General features: G+C 45.8%; 1 protein-coding gene across 3 annotated transcripts in view; it reads right to left on the bottom strand.

Annotated features, from left to right (window-relative positions):
* Positions 1-17,375: 17,375 nt before the first annotated feature.
* The window catches only part of nxf2 (nuclear RNA export factor 2), a 527,629-nt gene continuing 524,548 nt past the window's right edge, over positions 17,376-20,456 (bottom strand). For all 3 annotated transcript variants that reach the window (XM_067792196.1, XM_067792197.1, XM_067792198.1), the window contains 2 exons: positions 17,617-17,822; positions 17,376-17,552 (listed from right to left, as the gene is read on the bottom strand). In XM_067792196.1, the coding sequence (XP_067648297.1) occupies positions 17,456-17,552; positions 17,617-17,822 (303 nt within the window). In that variant the 3' untranslated portion in view covers positions 17,376-17,455. The remainder of the gene's footprint in view (positions 17,553-17,616; positions 17,823-20,456) is intronic.

Raw genomic sequence — 20,456 nt, 5'->3', positions numbered from 1 at the left:
CAAAGGTGGTATCAAAAGACGCGTTTCGATCTCCGTTTTTAGGATTAGAAAGCGAAAACTCAAAATTTGATTTCTGTCGAAAAATATTCACAAAAACCCACAAAATGGCCCCGAGATGGCCCGAAATATGAGGCCCGAACCATAGTTTTTTTTTGCACAGAACATCTTTCTGCGTTGGCGGCCTTCGGCCGCGATTTGCAAAAATTACCCTGGGTGGGTCCAACGCCTTTCTGCAGTAGTATGTACAACAAATCTGGCAAAATACAACAACCACATGAAAATTTTAACCGAAATGATATGATAGAAATTAAATTTTAAATTTGTGTTTTCGGATTCTAAAATTGGAGGTCGAAACGTGTCTTTTGATACCAACTCTGAAAATTTTTGTTAAAAATTGGGTGGTGAACCGCCTTGTAAAACATTACCTTTTTTCAAAACAACTGCAAAATTGAATGAGACAACTGCTAATAATCAGTTGTAAGATTTTGACGTCTTTGACAACTACACCAACACAAGGTTGTAAATGGTAATGCCACAAAAAGTTGTTAGACTAGACAACTCAACCGACATTTTTTTGACAAGTTGAGTTGTAATCTGAAATACCAAATTGCGAAATTTCAACTCAACCAGAGTTGAGTTGTAAACGGTAAGAGGGGCATTAAATTTAAGATTAATCTAATGGTGATTTCTTTTCTACACGAAAATGTCGCCACTTTCAGCGGCAAGCATTTTTCATATTCTCACTTCGCCCTGTGAAATTGTAGCCACTTAAAATGTTCAGTGCCACACTGCATGACTTGAAAAGAACAAAAATTGTAACTATTTTTACAGGAAAATGCAGTTCGTGTGGTTGTTCGCTGTCAACTGTGATCGCAAATTGCTTTTGAGTGAGGCATGATGCGACACATACATACATAGATAGCATTCGCTTAAGCTTCGTGTGATTCATCTGCTAATTGACATGGCTGTTTTCTGCACCGTCAGTGGCAGCGAGGCCATTTTTAGGAGTAGGTTGTTGAGAAAAGATAATGATGCCCTCTATTGCGGGTAAGCTGATTTTACAACAGAACACAACTTTTTGAAGTGTTGGCGTGAAGGCGACATTTTCGTGTAGAAAAGAAAACACCATAATATTGCAACAGGGTCGCATTTGATTTAAAACGTTTTGGTACTAATTTCGATTAAGATGCCACACCATTTAAAAAAACCTTGCTAACCGCGTACAAAGTAATTGGCCGGCCGATCATGTGCTACACGTCACAAGCTTGGTCACCTGGCCTTAAAACCACATACTGGAAAAGGCTACAGGCCTGTAAAAACGCTGCAATCAGAACTGCCACGGGATGTCTCCTTATAACACCCGAGCACCACCTACATAGTGAGGCCAAAGAGCTCAACATTAAAGAGCACACCGAAATGCTAAACAGGCAGTTTTTGCAAACTGTCACAAACCAGGACATTCTAGCAAACAACTGCTTGATCTAGCCCCGCCTTCACGGGGGTTAAAAGAATATCTCCATAAGCACTATTAAGGGATTCGGCACCTGCATACACAACCGTTTGATCCAGACAAGCATAAGGAGGCCCTAAGCAAAATCCACATATAATCGGTAAACGCTTTTGACAAGATGCGACCGGTGAGCCCTGCTATCAATATGCAATATCCTCCTCTTGCAGAAGAAGAAAGCACACTACCAAGAGAAACACAAGTCACCCTGGCCAAACTTTATTCTGGATACTGTAATAGGTTAGACTCTTACTTGTCCAGAATCAACCCCGATATACGTAATGTATGACCTGCATGCGATGTGTCCCCACATCGCTATAGTCCGCTCCTGTTTAAACCGCCTTTCCTTGGACTCCCATTAGAGGACTTTGACGACAATTTGCGAGTTGTCGTGCCCATTTAATGGGCGAGGCACTGTTAGCAAAACAACAATAACCTCGTGCAAAGCAATGGGCCGGCCGTTCATGTGCTACGCGTCACCAGTTTGGTCGCCTGTTCTTAAAAACACATACTTAAAAAGGCTGCAAGTCTGTCAGAATACTGTAAACAGAACTACTACGGGATGTCTCCTTATGACCCACGAACACCAACTACATAGTGAGGCCAAAGAGGTCAACAGTAGAGAGCACAGCGAAGTGCTAAACTGTCACAAACCAGGAGATCTATGCAAACAACTGCTTGATCTAGACCTCCACGGGGGTTAAGGGAACAACATCGAGTCCGCCTCCATTACCTTTTACGCAAACTTTTCTGTGGAAATTACATGAAAGCGCAGGTTTGCAGAGCAGATTCTGCAGTGAGCTAAGTCTCTTGGATTGCAGCTATGCGGATGTTGTGCCGCTTCATGAAGTCGACTATCTCTGTGATCTTTCCAGTTAACCCCTTACAGTTTACCTGCAGTTTTCTGCAATGCAACGAGGAAAATGCCGTTGCTGTTGCTGTTGTTGCAGAGAGGTCACTCCCCAAAGGCAACGGGTAGTTGATGTTGGGCGGCCGTCGTGATGTGGTGGTAGCGTGCTCCGCCTACCACACAGAAGATCCTGGGGTCACGCCCCAGGGAAAGCAACATCAAAATTCATGAAACAAGTTTTTTCAATCAGAAGAAAGTTTTCTAAGGGGGGTCGCCCCTCAGCAGTGATTTGGAAAGCACCCCGAGTGTACTTCTGTCATAAAAAGCTTCTCATTGGAAACTCATCTGCTTGTAGATGCCGTTCGTAGTCGGCATAAGACATGAAGGTTGGTAGATTTTGAGGACCAAATATAAGGCATTAATTTGGCCCACACAAAACCACCGCCCCACAACACACGATCAGCAACATAGCCAACATAACACGAAACACAAACAAGTCTCTGAAACATCACTAGCGCACCAAGTTGCCGCAACACTCGACAGCAACACCGTAACCATGGCAACGCAACGAACTAAGCTAGCAACATCAATAGCATTGGCTATAAAAAGGGTAACACAAGAAGACAGCAGTCAGTCAGCATGCGGTTGTGATTGCGACCGGAGCTACTATTGGAGCGTTCTGGAAGGCATATCGGATTGGACCATTGCAAGCCAGTGCGGTTCACAGGAGAAAGGCGTGGACTAAGAATTGTTGGTAAGCTGGTTTTGACCGCTCTACAGCGCTCTAGCCAACGTTCGCTCTCTCGTAAGCAAACGTCCTCCACAGCATCGTGATCTCGCGCTCAACCAAACGTCAACCGTGGCAGAAGTACGTTGGCATCCGCAGTAGAAGTCAATCGAAGTGAAACGCCACAACGTGACTGTACCGAGGCTAACGGATTTCACCTAACGGGACGCGAAGTTGTGATTATTACCCGAGCAGCAATTGAAGGGCATCTGAAAGGCGTATCAGTTTTGACCATCGCAAGACAGTTCCCTTCATAGGAGAAAGCCGTGGGCTGAGGATTGTGGGTAAGCTGGTTTTGACCACTCTACAACGCCTTAGACACCGCTCGCTCCCTGCAAAGCGAAGGCCCACAGCATCACGAGCCCGCGCACCACCGCCGTAAGCCTCGGCAGAAACAGCAGAGTCACGTTAACATACGACGTTGGCTGCAGCAGAGATACGGAAACATACGACGCTGGCCACAGCAGAGATACGCAAACATACGACGCTGGCCGCAGCAGAGCTACACAAACATACGACGTTGACCACAGCAGAGCCACGCTAACATACGACGTTAGCCGCAGCAGAATTACACGAACATACGATGTTGACCACAGCAGAGTCACGCTAACATACGACGTCAACCATACCAGAGCTACACTCACGCAGACGCACCGACATAAGCCGCAGTGGAGACAGCGCAGTCGCTAACCGTAAAAGCAACACGCCCACGCAAGGCGTCACTGAGATACATTTACACATACCCAGGCAGCGACCAGCAAGGCGTCTTAACGGAGCGCTCCTGACGGGACACGAGGGACCGTTAGCCTACCACTAATCATAGAGCAAGCATAAAACGAAGTGAAGAATACATACACATCTTTCTTTTATTACATTTTATATTATAGTTTTAGTATATAGTGTTAAATCAATAAAGTGAATTTTATATGAAAACGATTTGCAAGGTGCCCCGAAATACAAATTTATTGTAAGCGAACCTTGGACACGGCGAGTATACCCCAGCACTTATTGAAGAAGCACCGTGGCAAGGAAAAACTTCGTTACAATTGGCGCCCGTGCAGGGACCCTGTAAATCGTACAACGTCAGAAGGAATATTCCTGACTACAAACCTAACCGGAAAGTGGCCGACCAGATTGACACCACGTGGTTAGACAACATTTCAAAGGAGCAGCTGATATCCATCACACAGGAATTGGGTATTGAGCAGACAGGCACCACCCGAGAGATCCGAAAGCGCATAGCAGCACTAGTTTCGAAAGAAAATGTTGACTCGGAAACACACGCAAAATTTTTATCCCTAGAAGCCGCTTATAAGGACCATCAGAGCAAACCCAGTTCGCGTTTCCTCCCAGGAATACAGCACCCCCACAACAGCACTTATCATCAGGAATAGCGGGTAAGAAAGTGGTCAGTAAAATATGAAGGTGGGCGGGACCCTTTAGCTTTCATCGAATGACTAGAAGAATTAGCAGAAGTTTACACGCTAAACATGGACCTGCTCCCAAAAACGATGCCCGAATTGCTAGATGGCACCTCCCTTCAATGGTATCGCAATAACAACGTACACTGGAGCAGCTGGACGACCTTAAAGACCGACTTTTTAAACTTCTTTCTACCAGCCTGGTACTTCGAGCGTCTCGGGGACGAAATACGGCAACGAAGGCAGCACGCACGTGAAAGATAAAAATACTATGTACTAGCGATACAGAGCTTTATGAGACACGCCGGATACAGCAACGAGCAGCGCCTGGAAATAATCTACCGCAACAGCCACCCCGATTATTTACTCTTTATCCGCCGAAAGGATTTCAACACTCTAGGAGAACTCCTCTCCCTCGCCGAGGAATACGAGGGTATCCATGAAGGTTGCCGACGGACATCAGATGGATCACGTCGCGAAGTAGCGAGGCACGTCGTTGGTGACAAAACCACAGTTCCATCAATGCAGTCGGAACAATCATTCCACCACCAGCCACCGAGCGCACAGCGCCACTCACCACCAGAAACTCAGGTTTACGATCCGAACAGCGTTTGTAGGAGGTGTGCCCAAGAAGGACACTATGCAAGCAGATGTCGTAACCCACGCAAAATTTTTTGTTGGGAGTGCGGTCGGAACGATATACGCACAATTGAATGCTGTCCTAGACTTCAGGGAAACAACGGAGGGCGTCACCAAGGACAAGGCGCGGTGAGCCCACTAAACCCAGCGCCGAATCAGCAGTAGTTATGCACCACGAACACGGTCGCCTTTACGCCCCAGCTCAGATTGGGACAGTATCATCGGATGCAGTTATCGACACAGGGGTCTCAAGGAGTTTCGTTTCAGCCACCCTCGCGAATCAGGTGGTGAGTTCTGGAAGCGGAGAGAAGGTAAGAGTGGCGATCGAAATAACAATGACCAGTGGAGTTAGCACTACGATCTTCGACGCCGTAAGGACAGAGGTACGCCTCGGAGACTCGTCACTTCACACAGTCCTGCATATAATGCCCGGGGAAATTGACGACATTATACTTGGCCTGGACACGCTAGGGAGCATAGGAGCAGCCATATCATGTGGAGGAGGCCACCCAGTGCTAACCAGACTCCTTGCTCAGCATTTAACGCCTCCTGCAGCCACGTCAGAGACCATTCAGCGTATAACACCACCGAGAACGAGCAACGACAGGTACGACATCATTGGAGCAGCGTCAGGGACCATTCAGAGTGTAACACCAGCGAGTATGAGTGACGACAGGTATGGCAACATTAATCGAATTAACGACGACGTATACAGCAATAAACACAATGGTATAGAAGGCGAGGCGGATCGCATACGACTTACAACGACGACGGAACCACAATGCAAGTGGTAGCACAAGCGTGTCGGTGAAGTACGCACAAACCTGGAGAAATATGACGACTATACAATACAGTATGGACAGTTATACCGCCATATTCCCTGCCGGTCACACGACGCCCACACCTCTCAGACAGCGAGTACTACAGGAAAATCATGACATACCAAGCGTGGGACACATGGGTATCTGCCGGACAGTAACACGAATCTCCAACCGATATTTTTGGCCCGGTATGTTCCGTGACCTCAGCCGGTATGTACGTCAGTTCGAACTCTGCCAGAAATACAAGGAAACACCATAAAAGCCAGACGGAAAGGTGCTCTCACAGGTACCGCAGACGGCCCTCGCCGGGCTTTCAGGGAACGGATCCTCGCAAAGTTTGGCGTCCCCAAAGTACTCATATCCGACAACGGCGCACAGTTTTGTAGTACGCTCTGGCAGCGCTACCTCAAGGAAGTCGGGGTACGACAACAATACACCGCACCCTATACTCCCCAAGAAAACCCAACGGAACAAGCAAACAGAACCATTATGCGAATCATAGCGCAGCTCACCAACGCAAAACACATGCGATGGGACGACCTTCTTCCGGAAATTGAGCTAGGGATAAATACTAGTGTCAACGCCTCTACAGGCTACAGCCCAGCTTTCCTCGTGCAAGGACGGGAGCCACGACTGCCAGGAGCCCCATTCGATAAAGCCATCGTTCGGACAGGTGCAATTCACACCACGGCCGAAGATAAGTCCAACAGAATGCAGGAAGCCTTTAGAATAGTGAGGCAGAATATGGAGCGAGCTTCAGTAGATCAAGCACGTCATTATAACCTACAGCAGAGAAAATGGACCCCCGTAGTTGGCGAATTAGTCCTGGCCAAGGAGCACCACTTGTCTAAGGCAACGGAAGGATTTTCAGCGAAATTGGCGCCCAAGTATAATGGCCCTTACCAAATCCTGGGGTACGTCTCTCCAGTAATTGTCAAATTAAGGAAATTCGATGGCGGGAAGAAGACGGCAAGCATCGCCGAGCTGAAGGCATACCACTCATCGGAAGCCGGCGAAACCACGAAACAAGGAAAAAATAAAAATAATCAAAATTAAATAAACCCGAGAAAGAAAAAAAACAACATGCAGGGATCAGGGGACACTGGGCTGACACCAGTCATTCGATCGCAAACCAACGAGGTGATAACACGTCATTTGCTAAGAATATCTAAACAAAATACAAACCAAGTCTAAACCGCAGCCATCATGAGCAACATAGAAAATTTCAACGACAAGTTCACCAAAGTACGCGAAATGTTTATCGACATGGTCGAAGGGAAGTGCAACCCCCGGGTAAAATTCCGAACCAACAAGTACAAAATCACGATGATCAGAAGGAAGGTAACGATACAAGTAGTAGACACGGAGGTTTACACCGCCAAAGTGGGGGGGGGGGGGGGGGGGGCATTAATTTGGCCCACACAAAACCACCGCGCCACAACACACGATCAGCAACATAGCCAACACAACACGAAACACAAGCAAGTCTCTGAAACATCACTATCGCAACAAGTTGCCGCAACACTTCACAGCAACACCGTAACCAAGGCAACGCCACGAACTAAGCTAGCAACACCAAAAGCATTGGCTATGAAAAGGGTAACACAAGAAGACAGCAGTCAGTCAGCACGCGGTTGTGGTTGCGACCGGAGGTACTATTGGAGCATTCTGGAAGGCATATCGGTTTTGACCATTTCAAGCCAGTGCAGTTCATAGGAGAAAGGCGTGGACTAAGAATTGTGGGTAAGCTGGTTTTGACCGCTCTAGCCAACGCTCGCTCTCTCGTAAGCAAACGTTCTCCACAGCATCGTGATCTCGCGCTCAACCAAACGTCAACCGTGGCAGAAGTACGTCGGCATCCGCAGTAGAAGTGAAACGCCGCAACGTTATTGTACCGAGGCTAACGGATTTCACTTAACGGGAGGCGAAGTTGTGATTATTACCCGAGCAGCAATTGAAAGGCGTATCGGTTTTGACCATCGCAAGACAGTTCCCTTCATAGGAGAAATCCGTGGGCTGAGGATTGTGGGTAAGCTCGTTTTGACCGCTCTACAACGCCTTATACAACGTTCGCTCCCTGCGAAGGCCTACAGAGTTACGAGCGCGCGCACCACCGCCGTAAGCCTCGGCAGAAACAGCAGAGTCACGCTAACATACGACGTTGGCCGCAGCAGATGTACGCAAACTTACGACGCTGACCGCAGCAGAGCTAAGTAAACATACGACGTTGGCCACAGCAGAGTCACGCAAGCATACTACGTTGGCCGCAGCAGAGTCACGCCAACATACGACGCTGGCCGCAGCAGAATTACACGAGCATACGACGTTGACCACAGCAGAGTCACGCTAACATACGACGTCAACCATACCAGAGCTACACTCACGCAGACGTATCGACATAAGCCGCAGCGGAGACAGCGCAGTCGCTAACCGTAAAAGCAACACGCCGACGCAAGGCGTCACTGAGATACATTTACACATACCCTGGCAGCGACCAGCAAGGCGTCCTAAAGGAACGCTCTTGACGGAACCGTTAGCCCACCACTAATCATAGAGCAAGCATCAAACGAAGTGAAGAATACATACACATCTTTCTTTTATTACATTTTATATTATAGTTATAGTATATACAGTAAAAGCAATAAAGTGAATTTTATATGAAAAAGACACAAAACCACCGCCCCACAACACACGATCAGCAACATAGCCAACATAACACGAAACACAAACAAGTCTCTGAAACATCACTAGCGCACCAAGTTGCCGCAACACTCCACAGCAACACCGTAACCATGGCAACGCAACGAACTAAGCTAGCAACATCAATAGCATTGGCTATAAAAAGGGTAACACAAGAAGACAGCAGTCAGTCAGCATGCGGTTGTGATTGCGACCGGAGCTACTATTGGAGCGTTCTGGAAGGCATATCGGATTGGACCATTGCAAGCCAGTGCGGTTCACAGGAGAAAGGCGTGGACTAAGAATTGTTGGTAAGCTGGTTTTGACCGCTCTACAGCGCTCTAGCCAACGTTCGCTCTCTCGTAAGCAAACGTCCTCCACAGCATCGTGATCTCGCGCTCAACCAAACGTCAACCGTGGCAGAAGTACGTTGGCATCCGCAGTAGAAGTCAATCGAAGTGAAACGCCACAACGTGACTGTACCGAGGCTAACGGATTTCACCTAACGGGACGCGAAGTTGTGATTATTACCCGAGCAGCAATTGAAGGGCATCTGAAAGGCGTATCAGTTTTGACCATCGCAAGACAGTTCCCTTCATAGGAGAAAGCCGTGGGCTGAGGATTGTGGGTAAGCTGGTTTTGACCACTCTACAACGCCTTAGACACCGCTCGCTCCCTGCAAATCGAAGGCCCACAGCATCACGAGCCCGCGCACCACCGCCGTAAGCCTCGGCAGAAACAGCAGAGTCACGTTAACATACGACGTTGGCTGCAGCAGAGATACGGAAACATACGACGCTGGCCACAGCAGAGATACGCAAACATACGACGCTGGCCGCAGCAGAGCTACACAAACATACGACGTTGACCACAGCAGAGCCACGCTAACATACGACGTTAGCCGCAGCAGAATTACACGAACATACGATGTTGACCACAGCAGAGTCACGCTAACATACGACGTCAACCATACCAGAGCTACACTCACGCAGACGCACCGACATAAGCCGCAGTGGAGACAGCGCAGTCGCTAACCGTAAAAGCAACACGCCCACGCAAGGCGTCACTGAGATACATTTACACATACCCAGGCAGCGACCAGCAAGGCGTCTTAACGGAGCGCTCCTGACGGGACACGAGGGACCGTTAGCCTACCACTAATCATAGAGCAAGCATAAAACGAAGTGAAGAATACATACACATCTTTCTTTTATTACATTTTATATTATAGTTTTAGTATATAGTGTTAAATCAATAAAGTGAATTTTATATGAAAACGATTTGCAAGGTGCCCCGAAATACAAATTTATTGTAAGCGAACCTTGGACACGGCGAGTATACCCCAGCACTTATTGAAGAAGCACCGTGGCAAGGAAAAGCTTCGTTACAATTGGCGCCCGTGCAGGGACCCTGTAAATCGTACAACGTCAGAAGGAATATTCCTGACTACAAACCTAACCGGAAAGTGGCCGACCAGATTGACACCACGTGGTTAGACAACATTTCAAAGGAGCAGCTGATATCCATCACACAGGAATTGGGTATTGAGCAGACAGGCACCACCCGAGAGATCCGAAAGCGCATAGCAGCACTAGTTTCGAAAGAAAATGTTGACTCGGAAACACACGCAAAATTTTTATCCCTAGAAGCCGCTTATAAGGACCATCAGAGCAAACCCAGTTCGCGTTTCCTCCCAGGAATACAGCACCCCCACAACAGCACTTATCATCAGGAATAGCGGGTAAGAAAGTGGTCAGTAAAATATGAAGGTGGGCGGGACCCTTTAGCTTTCATCGAATGACTAGAAGAATTAGCAGAAGTTTACACGCTAAACATGGACCTGCTCCCAAAAACGATGCCCGAATTGCTAGATGGCACCTCCCTTCAATGGTATCGCAATAACAACGTACACTGGAGCAGCTGGACGACCTTAAAGACCGACTTTTTAAACTTCTTTCTACCAGCCTGGTACTTCGAGCGTCTCGGGGACGAAATACGGCAACGAAGGCAGCACGCACGTGAAAGATAAAAATACTATGTACTAGCGATACAGAGCTTTATGAGACACGCCGGATACAGCAACGAGCAGCGCCTGGAAATAATCTACCGCAACAGCCACCCCGATTATTTACTCTTTATCCGCCGAAAGGATGTCAACACTCTAGGAGAACTCCTCTCCCTCGCCGAGGAATACGAGGGTATCCATGAAGGTTGCCGACGGACATCAGATGGATCACGTCGCGAAGTAGCGAGGCACGTCGTTGGTGACAAAACCACAGTTCCATCAATGCAGTCGGAACAATCATTCCACCAGCAGCCACCGAGCGCACAGCGCCACTCACCACCAGAAACTCAGGTTTACGATCCGAACAGCGTTTGTAGGAGGTGTGCCCAAGAAGGACACTATGCAAGCAGATGTCGTAACCCACGCAAAATTTTTTGTTGGGAGTGCGGTCAGAACGATATACGCACAATTGAATGCTGTCCTAGACTTCAGGGAAACAACGGAGGGCGTCACCAAGGACAAGGCGCGGTGAGCCCACTAAACCCAGCGCCGAATCAGCAGTAGTTATGCACCACGAACACGGTCGCCTTTACGCCCCAGCTCAGATTGGGACAGTATCATCGGATGCAGTTATCGACACAGGGGTCTCAAGGAGTTTCGTTTCAGCCACCCTCGCGAATCAGGTGGTGAGTTCTGGAAGCGGAGAGAAGGTAAGAGTGGCGATCGAAATAACAATGACCAGTGGAGTTAGCACTACGATCTTCGACGCCGTAAGGACAGAGGTACGCCTCGGAGACTCGTCACTTCACACAGTCCTGCATGTAATGCCCGGGGAAATTGACGACATTATACTTGGCCTGGACACGCTAGGGAGCATAGGAGCAGCCATATCATGTGGAGGAGGCCACCCAGTGCTAACCAGACTCCTTGCTCAGCATTTAACGCCTCCTGCAGCCACGTCAGAGACCATTCAGCGTATAACACCACCGAGAACGAGCAACGACAGGTACGACATCATTGGAGCAGCGTCAGGGACCATTCAGAGTGTAACACCAGCGAGTATGAGTGACGACAGGTATGGCAACATTAATCGAATTAACGACGACGTATACAGCAATAAACACAATGGTATAGAAGGCGAGGCGGATCGCATACGACTTACAACGACGACGGAACCACAATGCAAGTGGTAACACAAGCGTGTCGGTGAAGTACGCACAAACCTGGAGAAATATGACGACTATACAATACAGTATGGACAGTTATACCGCCATATTCCCTGCCGGTCACACGACGCCCACACCTCTCAGACAGCGAGTACTACAGGAAAATCATGACATACCAAGCGTGGGACACATGGGTATCTGCCGGACAGTAACACGAATCTCCAACCGATATTTTTGGCCCGGTATGTTCCGTGACCTCAGCCGGTATGTACGTCAGTTCGAACTCTGCCAGAAATACAAGGAAACACCATAAAAGCCAGACGGAAAGGTGCTCTCACAGGTACCGCAGACGGCCTTCGCCGGGCTTTCAGGGAACGGATCCTCGCAAAGTTTGGCGTCCCCAAAGTACTCATATCCGACAACGGCGCACAGTTTTGTAGTACGCTCTGGCAGCGCTACCTCAAGGAAGTCGGGGTACGACAACAATACACCGCACCCTATACTCCCCAAGAAAACCCAACGGAACAAGCAAACAGAACCATTATGCGAATCATAGCGCAGCTCACCAACGCAAAACACATGCGATGGGACGACCTTCTTCCGGAAATTGAGCTAGGGATAAATACTAGTGTCAACGCCTCTACAGGCTACAGCCCAGCTTTCCTCGTGCAAGGACGGGAGCCACGACTGCCAGGAGCCCCATTCGATAAAGTCATCGTTCGGACAGGTGCAATTCACACCACGGCCGAAGATAAGTCCAACAGAATGCAGGAAGCCTTTAGAATAGTGAGGCAGAATATGGAGCGAGCTTCAGTAGATCAAGCACGTCATTATAACCTACAGCAGAGAAAATGGACCCCCGTAGTTGGCGAATTAGTCCTGGCCAAGGAGCACCACTTGTCTAAGGCAACGGAAGGATTTTCAGCGAAATTGGCGCCCAAGTATAATGGCCCTTACCAAATCCTGGGGTACGTCTCTCCAGTAATTGTCAAATTAAGGAAATTCGATGGCGGGAAGAAGACGGCAAGCATCGCCGAGCTGAAGGCATACCACTCATCGGAAGCCGGCGAAACCACGAAACAAGGAAAAAATAAAAATAATCAAAATTAAATAAACCCGAGAAAGAAAAAAAACAACATGCAGGGATCAGGGGACACTGGGCTGACACCAGTCATTCGATCGCAAACCAACGAGGTGATAACACGTCATTTGCTAAGAATATCTATACAAAATACAAACCAAGTCTAAACCGCAGCCATCATGAGCAACATAGAAAATTTCAACGACAAGTTCACCAAAGTACGCGAAATGTTTATCGACATGGTCGAAGGGAAGTGCAACCCCCGGGTAAAATTCCGAACCAACAAGTACAAAATCACGATGATCAGAAGGAAGGTAACGATACAAGTAGTAGACACGGAGGTTTACACCGCCAAAGTGGGGGGGGGGGGGGGGGGGCATTAATTTGGCCCACACAAAACCACCGCGCCACAACACACGATCAGCAACATAGCCAACACAACACGAAACACAAGCAAGTCTCTGAAACATCACTATCGCAACAAGTTGCCGCAACACTTCACAGCAACACCGTAACCAAGGCAACGCCACGAACTGAGCTAGCAACACCAAAAGCATTGGCTATGAAAAGGGTAACACAAGAAGACAGCAGTCAGTCAGCACGCGGTTGTGGTTGCGACCGGAGGTACTATTGGAGCATTCTGGAAGGCATATCGGTTTTGACCATTTCAAGCCAGTGCAGTTCATAGGAGAAAGGCGTGGGCTAAGAATTGTGGGTAAGATGGTTTTGACCGCTCTAGCCAACGCTCGCTCTCTCGTAAGCAAACGTTCTCCACAGCATCGTGATCTCGCGCTCAACCAAACGTCAACCGTGGCAGAAGTACGTCGCAGTAGAAGTGAAACGCCGCAACGTGACTGTACCGAGGCTAACGGATTTCACTTAACGGGAGGCGAAGTTGTGATTATTACCCGAGCAGCAATTGAAAGGCGTATCGGTTTTGACCATCGCAAGACAGTTCCCTTCATAGGAGAAATCCGTGGGCTGAGGATTGTGGGTAAGCTCGTTTTGACCGCTCTACAACGCCTTATACAACGTTCGCTCCCTGCGAAGGCCTACAGAGTTACGAGCGCGCGCACCACCACCGTAAGCCTCGGCAGAAACAGCAGAGTCACGCTAACATACGACGTTGGCCGCAGCAGATGTACGCAAACTTACGACGCTGACCGCAGCAGAGCTACGTAAACATACGACGTTGGCCACAGCAGAGTCACGCAAGCATACTACGTTGGCCGCAGCAGAGTCACGCCAACATACGACGCTGGCCGCAGCAGAATTACACGAGCATACGACGTTGACCACAGCAGAGTCACGCTAACATACGACGTCAACCATACCAGAGCTACACTCACGCAGACGTATCGACATAAGCCGCAGCGGAGACAGCGCAGTCGCTAACCGTAAAAGCAACACGCCGACGCAAGGCGTCACTGAGATACATTTACACATACCCTGGCAGCGACCAGCAAGGCGTCCTAAAGGAACGCTCTTGACGGAACCGTTAGCCCACCACTAATCATAGAGCAAGCATCAAACGAAGTGAAGAATACATACACATCTTTCTTTTATTACATTTTATATTATAGTTATAGTATATAGAGTAAAAGCAATAAAGTGAATTTTATATGAAAAAGATTTGCAAGGTGCCCCGAAATACCAATTTATTGTAAGCGAACCTTGGATAAGGCGAGTATACCCCAGCACTTATTGAAGAAGCACCGGGGCAAGAAAAAGCTTCGTTACAAGAAAAGCTCGGCCTTTAATCTCTTCGGAGGTTATCGCGCCTTAAAATAACATTTTTTTTATTTTTTAGGTGAGGATGACAATTTCGTTGGAGAAGCTATATATTGCGCTGGAAACCCCTTGAAAGGGTTGCGTTGCACAACCCCTTCAATCAGTTTGGTATTGTAGTCGCCTTTTACGGCAGGCATACCTGTCGCAAGTGTATTCAAAGCCCTCTAACCCGCTAAGGGAGGGAGGTCACTCTGACGGGTGATAGCTCCTGGGTTGTATAAGCCTTGGCCGCATGTGCTATTCAAGCGCCAGAGTAATCTGTGTTCTTGGGTGTAGCTCTTGGCAGCACGGCGTGACAAAAGGACACCTCTGGTGAGGAACTACATTGGTTGGAGGTCGTCAACGTACATATTCTGTACTGGCAAACGGTGCATAGGGTGATAGTGACCAAGAGTATGTTTCCCTGACCTACTATGCTTGTTCCGGAAAGAGGGGAAGAAGACGGAGCTGGTTCGTGGCATTGCTTCTGTCCGTGCTACGGAGTTTGTAGTTATGGGTTGGAGCTGCCGTGTGAGCGAACGTGGGGAGCGTACAGCAGCGGGTATTTACTGTGATTCGCTGAGCTGCTAGAAGGAAGTGGGGTCGCTAAGAGGCTGACTATGGGACACCCAGGGGCGTGAACAGTACGGAGCTACAAAAGTTTTGAAGAAATGACGAGGTCGACGAATATTGAGATTTAGCACAGAACACCCCGTCGATGCAACCATCCTTTGCACGTCACAAATTGACATCAGTTTGGCCGTCCTAAAAGGATACGTTTCCGGCACACGCCGCAAAACCATTTTTCTGGACGGGAGCTGGGCTCAACGCCTTCCCGGAGCAAGAAAATATTGAGAAGTCCCGCTGCAAGGATCTGCTCGGATAATGACAATTTGTGGGAGGGACGCAACAAATTATATGGGGTTACACGGAAATTACTGCCCATGGTCGGGAAAAATACAGAGTCGCTCCGGTACGTAGCTAGCTGCCGTGGAAAGCGATTCCACAGATTATTCTGGTCATTAACCCCAGCGGGTTAGGGGGTTTATAATATACCTGTACTAGGTATGCCTGTCGTAAGAGGCGACTAAAATACCAAATTGATTAAAGGGGTTGCCAGCGCAACATATAGCTTCTCCATAGCTTGTTAGCCTCACCTATCCGTGGCCAATCATGTTTTATTAACAGCCGAGGCTCTGGCGACCCCAAATTGGAACTAGGGGGTTGGGAGAGCGGGATGGCCTAGAGGGTTTAATGTGGCCATATAAATCGTTCCAGAGATGGTCGGGCTAGTACCTTAATGGTGCTGTTACCGGAATGTACCGGATCTATATCCACCAAAGGACTATCACCATCGATAACACTCCCCAAAGCTTTCGTGTGTGTTTATCGTTAATACAACAACAAAAACAATATGCTGGTAATCCAAATCGCATAGAACAATGCTATTTTCACCAATTACAAAAGCACTCAAATCAGGGCGGTATCCACTGGGGCAGCAGATGACAGAAGGAATGTAGATGTTGGTGAATTTTAAATTCGCATCGCCTGACCAGGCAGCTGTTCCTTCACGCTCCAGGACACGCTCCCTGCGGTTGATGTCGGGATAAAATAGATTATACTTCACAGAACGATTAGTGGTGGATGCGAGTCCGCCTAAACTTCCTCTCGCAATATATTTCTATGGACGTTGTAGCTATAGCAAGTCTGCAAAGCAGATTTCGCTGTAAGCTTAGTCTCTTGGATGCGAATGTTCTGCCACTTCATAAGTGGATTACCTCCATGATCTTCCCAGTTAGCCCATTACAGTTTAACTGCAGTACTTTGGAGTGCAACGGGGAAGACATCGGGACTCCAGGGGTAAGAGACGGGTGAGTGCGCCTTGGTTGTACAAGGTTCGGTTTATTGCCCTGGGCTAGGACATCACTAAGAGAGTGCCGGGGTGCTCGGCGTTGTTGGGTGCGGCAGGACGGTGCGAAAAAAGCACCCTTCGGGGGATTACCGTCGCTGAGATGAGACCATCTATGAAAATGACATCGACCAAGACAGGACAGATGTCGTGAACTTATATATTCTGTACTGGAAAACGGTGCACAAGTTGATAGGGCATGGCTATACTGATAAAAACAAAAACAATGCTTAATAAACTAAGAACAGATGAAAATGTCAACAAGTTAATGACAATACAGAAAAGCCCAACGTTATCAGTGCGCTGATTAATAAAGTTGGTAGGAAGAGGAATGGAAGTAGCAATTTATCAGTCAAACAAACCACCGCTGTGTAGCTAAACGGTTAAAGCAGCGTGCCTAAAGCGTACTGATGATGGAGGCTTAGCAACCTTCGAAATGGATCTATCTGCGCAACTATGGCAGGTGCCTGAAAAGTTTCTATCTATCCAAATTAAAAAATTAGTTTTAAATTATAGAAAATTAAAAAAAAAATAATAATAATAATTATCATAAAAAAATTATTGTTCTGGCCTTGAGCTCGAATTCGAACATGGAAATTTTTGTTCATTTCATCGTATCACAGAACAAGAATTCATCTCCGGCTCTAATTTCCAGTTTCCTCTCTACTGTAACACTCTCCAAAATTTTTTGGATTCTTTTTGTTGTTACAATAAGCGTCCTTAGTATAAACTTCCATCAGTTTTATTAAAACGTATTTGTTATTATTATTTATTGCAAGGACTTTCAAAAGTTAAGTTAGTAGCTAAAAATGTATCTACATCAATTGAAAGCTGTATCTGGAATTTCTTTTCTATCGCAGGAACCTAAGAAAAGTAATAGTGATTTCCTAAAATCCCATCTGGCGTCCTCTAGAAAGCTGTAAAAATTTATAAATCGTTAATAATTTTCGCATTTGTGTAAATACTTAACGGCTTTCTTACCGAGAACACCATACAGATTTCATGTTTGTTACTTCTTGAAACATAACAATAAGAGCCTCTTTATCTGCTACTGTCATTTCGTGGTCGTTTCCTTGACTTTCGGTCTTAAAATATTTGAAAGCATTCTTAGTCTGCAGTACGGTGGGGTTATATATACTTAATTGTTCGTTTACTATTTGATACTTGGTAGCTCTGTTAAGGATTCCCTTTTGTGAAAAGAAGAAAAATATATTATATTTAATTATTCTGGAATATGGATCAATATTAAAATAAAATTGTTATTATATTAAAACTAGCAGACCCGGCAGACGTTGTTCTGCCCTAACTTTGGTCTATTTGCATAACTTTTAGGAAGTTTTTACCTCTTACCCTCCCCGTTTTCTCTATCCTGTTATTCACTCCTCTTTCCGCCTTTCTCTCTACATCCCTCTCCTTCTCCCTCCCCCTCTCCATCTATCCATATCCCTCTATCTTCATCTAGCTCAATCTCTTCCTCAGTTTCTTTCCTTTCCTCTCCTTCACTTCCCTTCATTTTATTTCCTTTTCCTTTAACAAAAGTGCGCTGAAACCTTTGCAACTCCTTTGATAAATGTTCCCAATAATTTAAACTTGATATTGATCACTTGTATTCATTTCGTTCGGGCTATTTATTTTAGTTTAAAAAATCACACTTTTGTTTTGATTTTAAATTAATTCACTATGAACACTATGAGCGGCTTAAACAAATTACGTAGAAATATAAGAAAATTCGCGAAAAGTAACCGTTCCTTCTAAAAAAACACAAATATGGTTGCCATGAAAAAATATTGGGGCAATTTTAGACCCCCTTCAACAAAGGTGTTTTTAGGGTGAAAGAGGGGGCTTTACTGATCACAAATATGTATAGCCTAAAGTGCGCAAACGTATAGTTTAAAAGTTATTTGTTGTTAAAGTTTTGAAAATTTTGCAAACTTTGGTATAGAAGTTCACTTACAATTTGCACATCTTTTAATACTTTTATCCACTTACATATGTACATGTCCATATAGTTTGGCAACGATACACTTAATCGAATTTTCGTATACTTAACATTTTCAGCCCAATTCTAAAAACTCCTACGGAATTTTGTTCTCGCGGTTTTTTTATTCCCGCGGAAAAATTCCTCCAATTCTTTTCTCCAAGGGAGAACAATAATTGGGGAATAGGAATTTCGAAGTCAGGTATTTTGTCAATTGAAATTTCGTTGTGCATCTTATTTTGTTTAAAAAATTGAAAATTTTAATTATTGTTGCAAATTTGTTTGAAATTAAGAAATAAAATATGAACAATGCACAGTATTGCATTTCTTGTGGTATTCACTCAAATGAGTAATGAATTGGTGCCACACCAACATCAACAGAGGAGCATAAGAAGAAAAAGACGGGATAATACAAATCCGCCGAAGTTGCCTGCTTCCATACAGCAAAGCAATTTTCTGGCGGTCAAGTTGAGTTGAATTCGTCTTTCGTCATATGCCAGAAACTATTTAAGCCTTCTTAAAAATCCTTGCGTAATTTCTGGATGGTTGAATCAACTTTTCGACTTAAAATAAAGAATATTGTGGTAGGATGTACATATTTTAGCAAAAATTTGTACAAATAAGTGTTCTTTCTTCAAGGAACCAATTTACTTTAACTATTTTGATGCATTCCCTTTAATTTAAGAAGTGAAAAAACTCCTAAGAAATGACAGGGAAATCTCCCTCTCACTCACATTCATAATACCTACCAATAACCGGTTTCCACTTTTTCGAACATTGGTCAGAATAGCAGGAAAGGGAGAAGTGAAAAAACTCACAAGGAATTTTTATTTAGAATACGAGGAATGGGAAAGGGAAAAAACTCTCACGGAATTTTTGTTTGGAATTGGGCTGTTTATGATACTCACCGTGCTTTGCACACACGTGTATATTAACATTGATTGGATAACGGTTGGTTGTACAGGTATAAAAGAATGGAGATAGATGTAGACTTCCATATATCAAATTCCTCAGTATCGAAAAAAAATTTGATTGAGACATGTCTGTCCGTACGTCCGCCTGTCCGTTAACACGATAACTTGAGTAAATTTTGAGCTATCTTGATGAAATTTGGTACGTAGGGTCCTGGGCACTGGTCTCAGATCTCTATTTAAAATGAACGATATAACAATGCCCACTTTTTCGATATCGAAAATTTCGAAAAACCGAAAAAATGCGATGATTCATTACAAAAGACGGATAAAGCGATGAAACTTGGTAGGTGAGTTGAACTTATGACGCAGAATAGAAAATTAGTAAAATTTTGGACAATGGGCGTAGCACCGCCCACTTTTAAAAGAAGGTAATCTAAAAGTTTTGCAAGCTGTAATTTGGCATTCGTTGAAGATATCATGATGAAATTTGGCAGGAACGTTACTTCTATTACTATATATGTGCTAAATAAAAATTAGCAAAATCGGATGAAGACCACGCCCACTTGAAAAAAAATTTTTTTTAAGTAATAATTTAACAAAAAATTGAACATCTTTACAGTATACAAGTAAATTATGTCAACATTCAACAAAGTAATGATATGGTGCAACAAAATACAAAAATTAAAGGAAAATTTCAAAATGGGAGTGACTCCGCCCTTTTTCATTTAGTTTGTCTAGAATACTTTTAATACCATAAGTCGAACAAAAACTTAACAATCCTTGTGAAATTTGGTAGGGGCATAGATTGTATGGAGGTAACTGTTTTCTGTGAAAATGGGCGAAATCGGTTGAAGCCACGCCCAGTTTTTATACACAGTCGACAGTCTGTCCTTCCGCTCGGCCGTTAACACGATAACTTGAGGAAAACC

Source organism: Eurosta solidaginis, chromosome 5, assembly GCF_040869045.1.
Source record: "Eurosta solidaginis isolate ZX-2024a chromosome 5, ASM4086904v1, whole genome shotgun sequence".
Classification (NCBI taxonomy): domain Eukaryota; kingdom Metazoa; phylum Arthropoda; class Insecta; order Diptera; family Tephritidae; genus Eurosta; species Eurosta solidaginis.
Note: the sequence above shows the minus strand (reverse complement) of the source record. Positions and strands in the feature narration are given on the sequence as shown.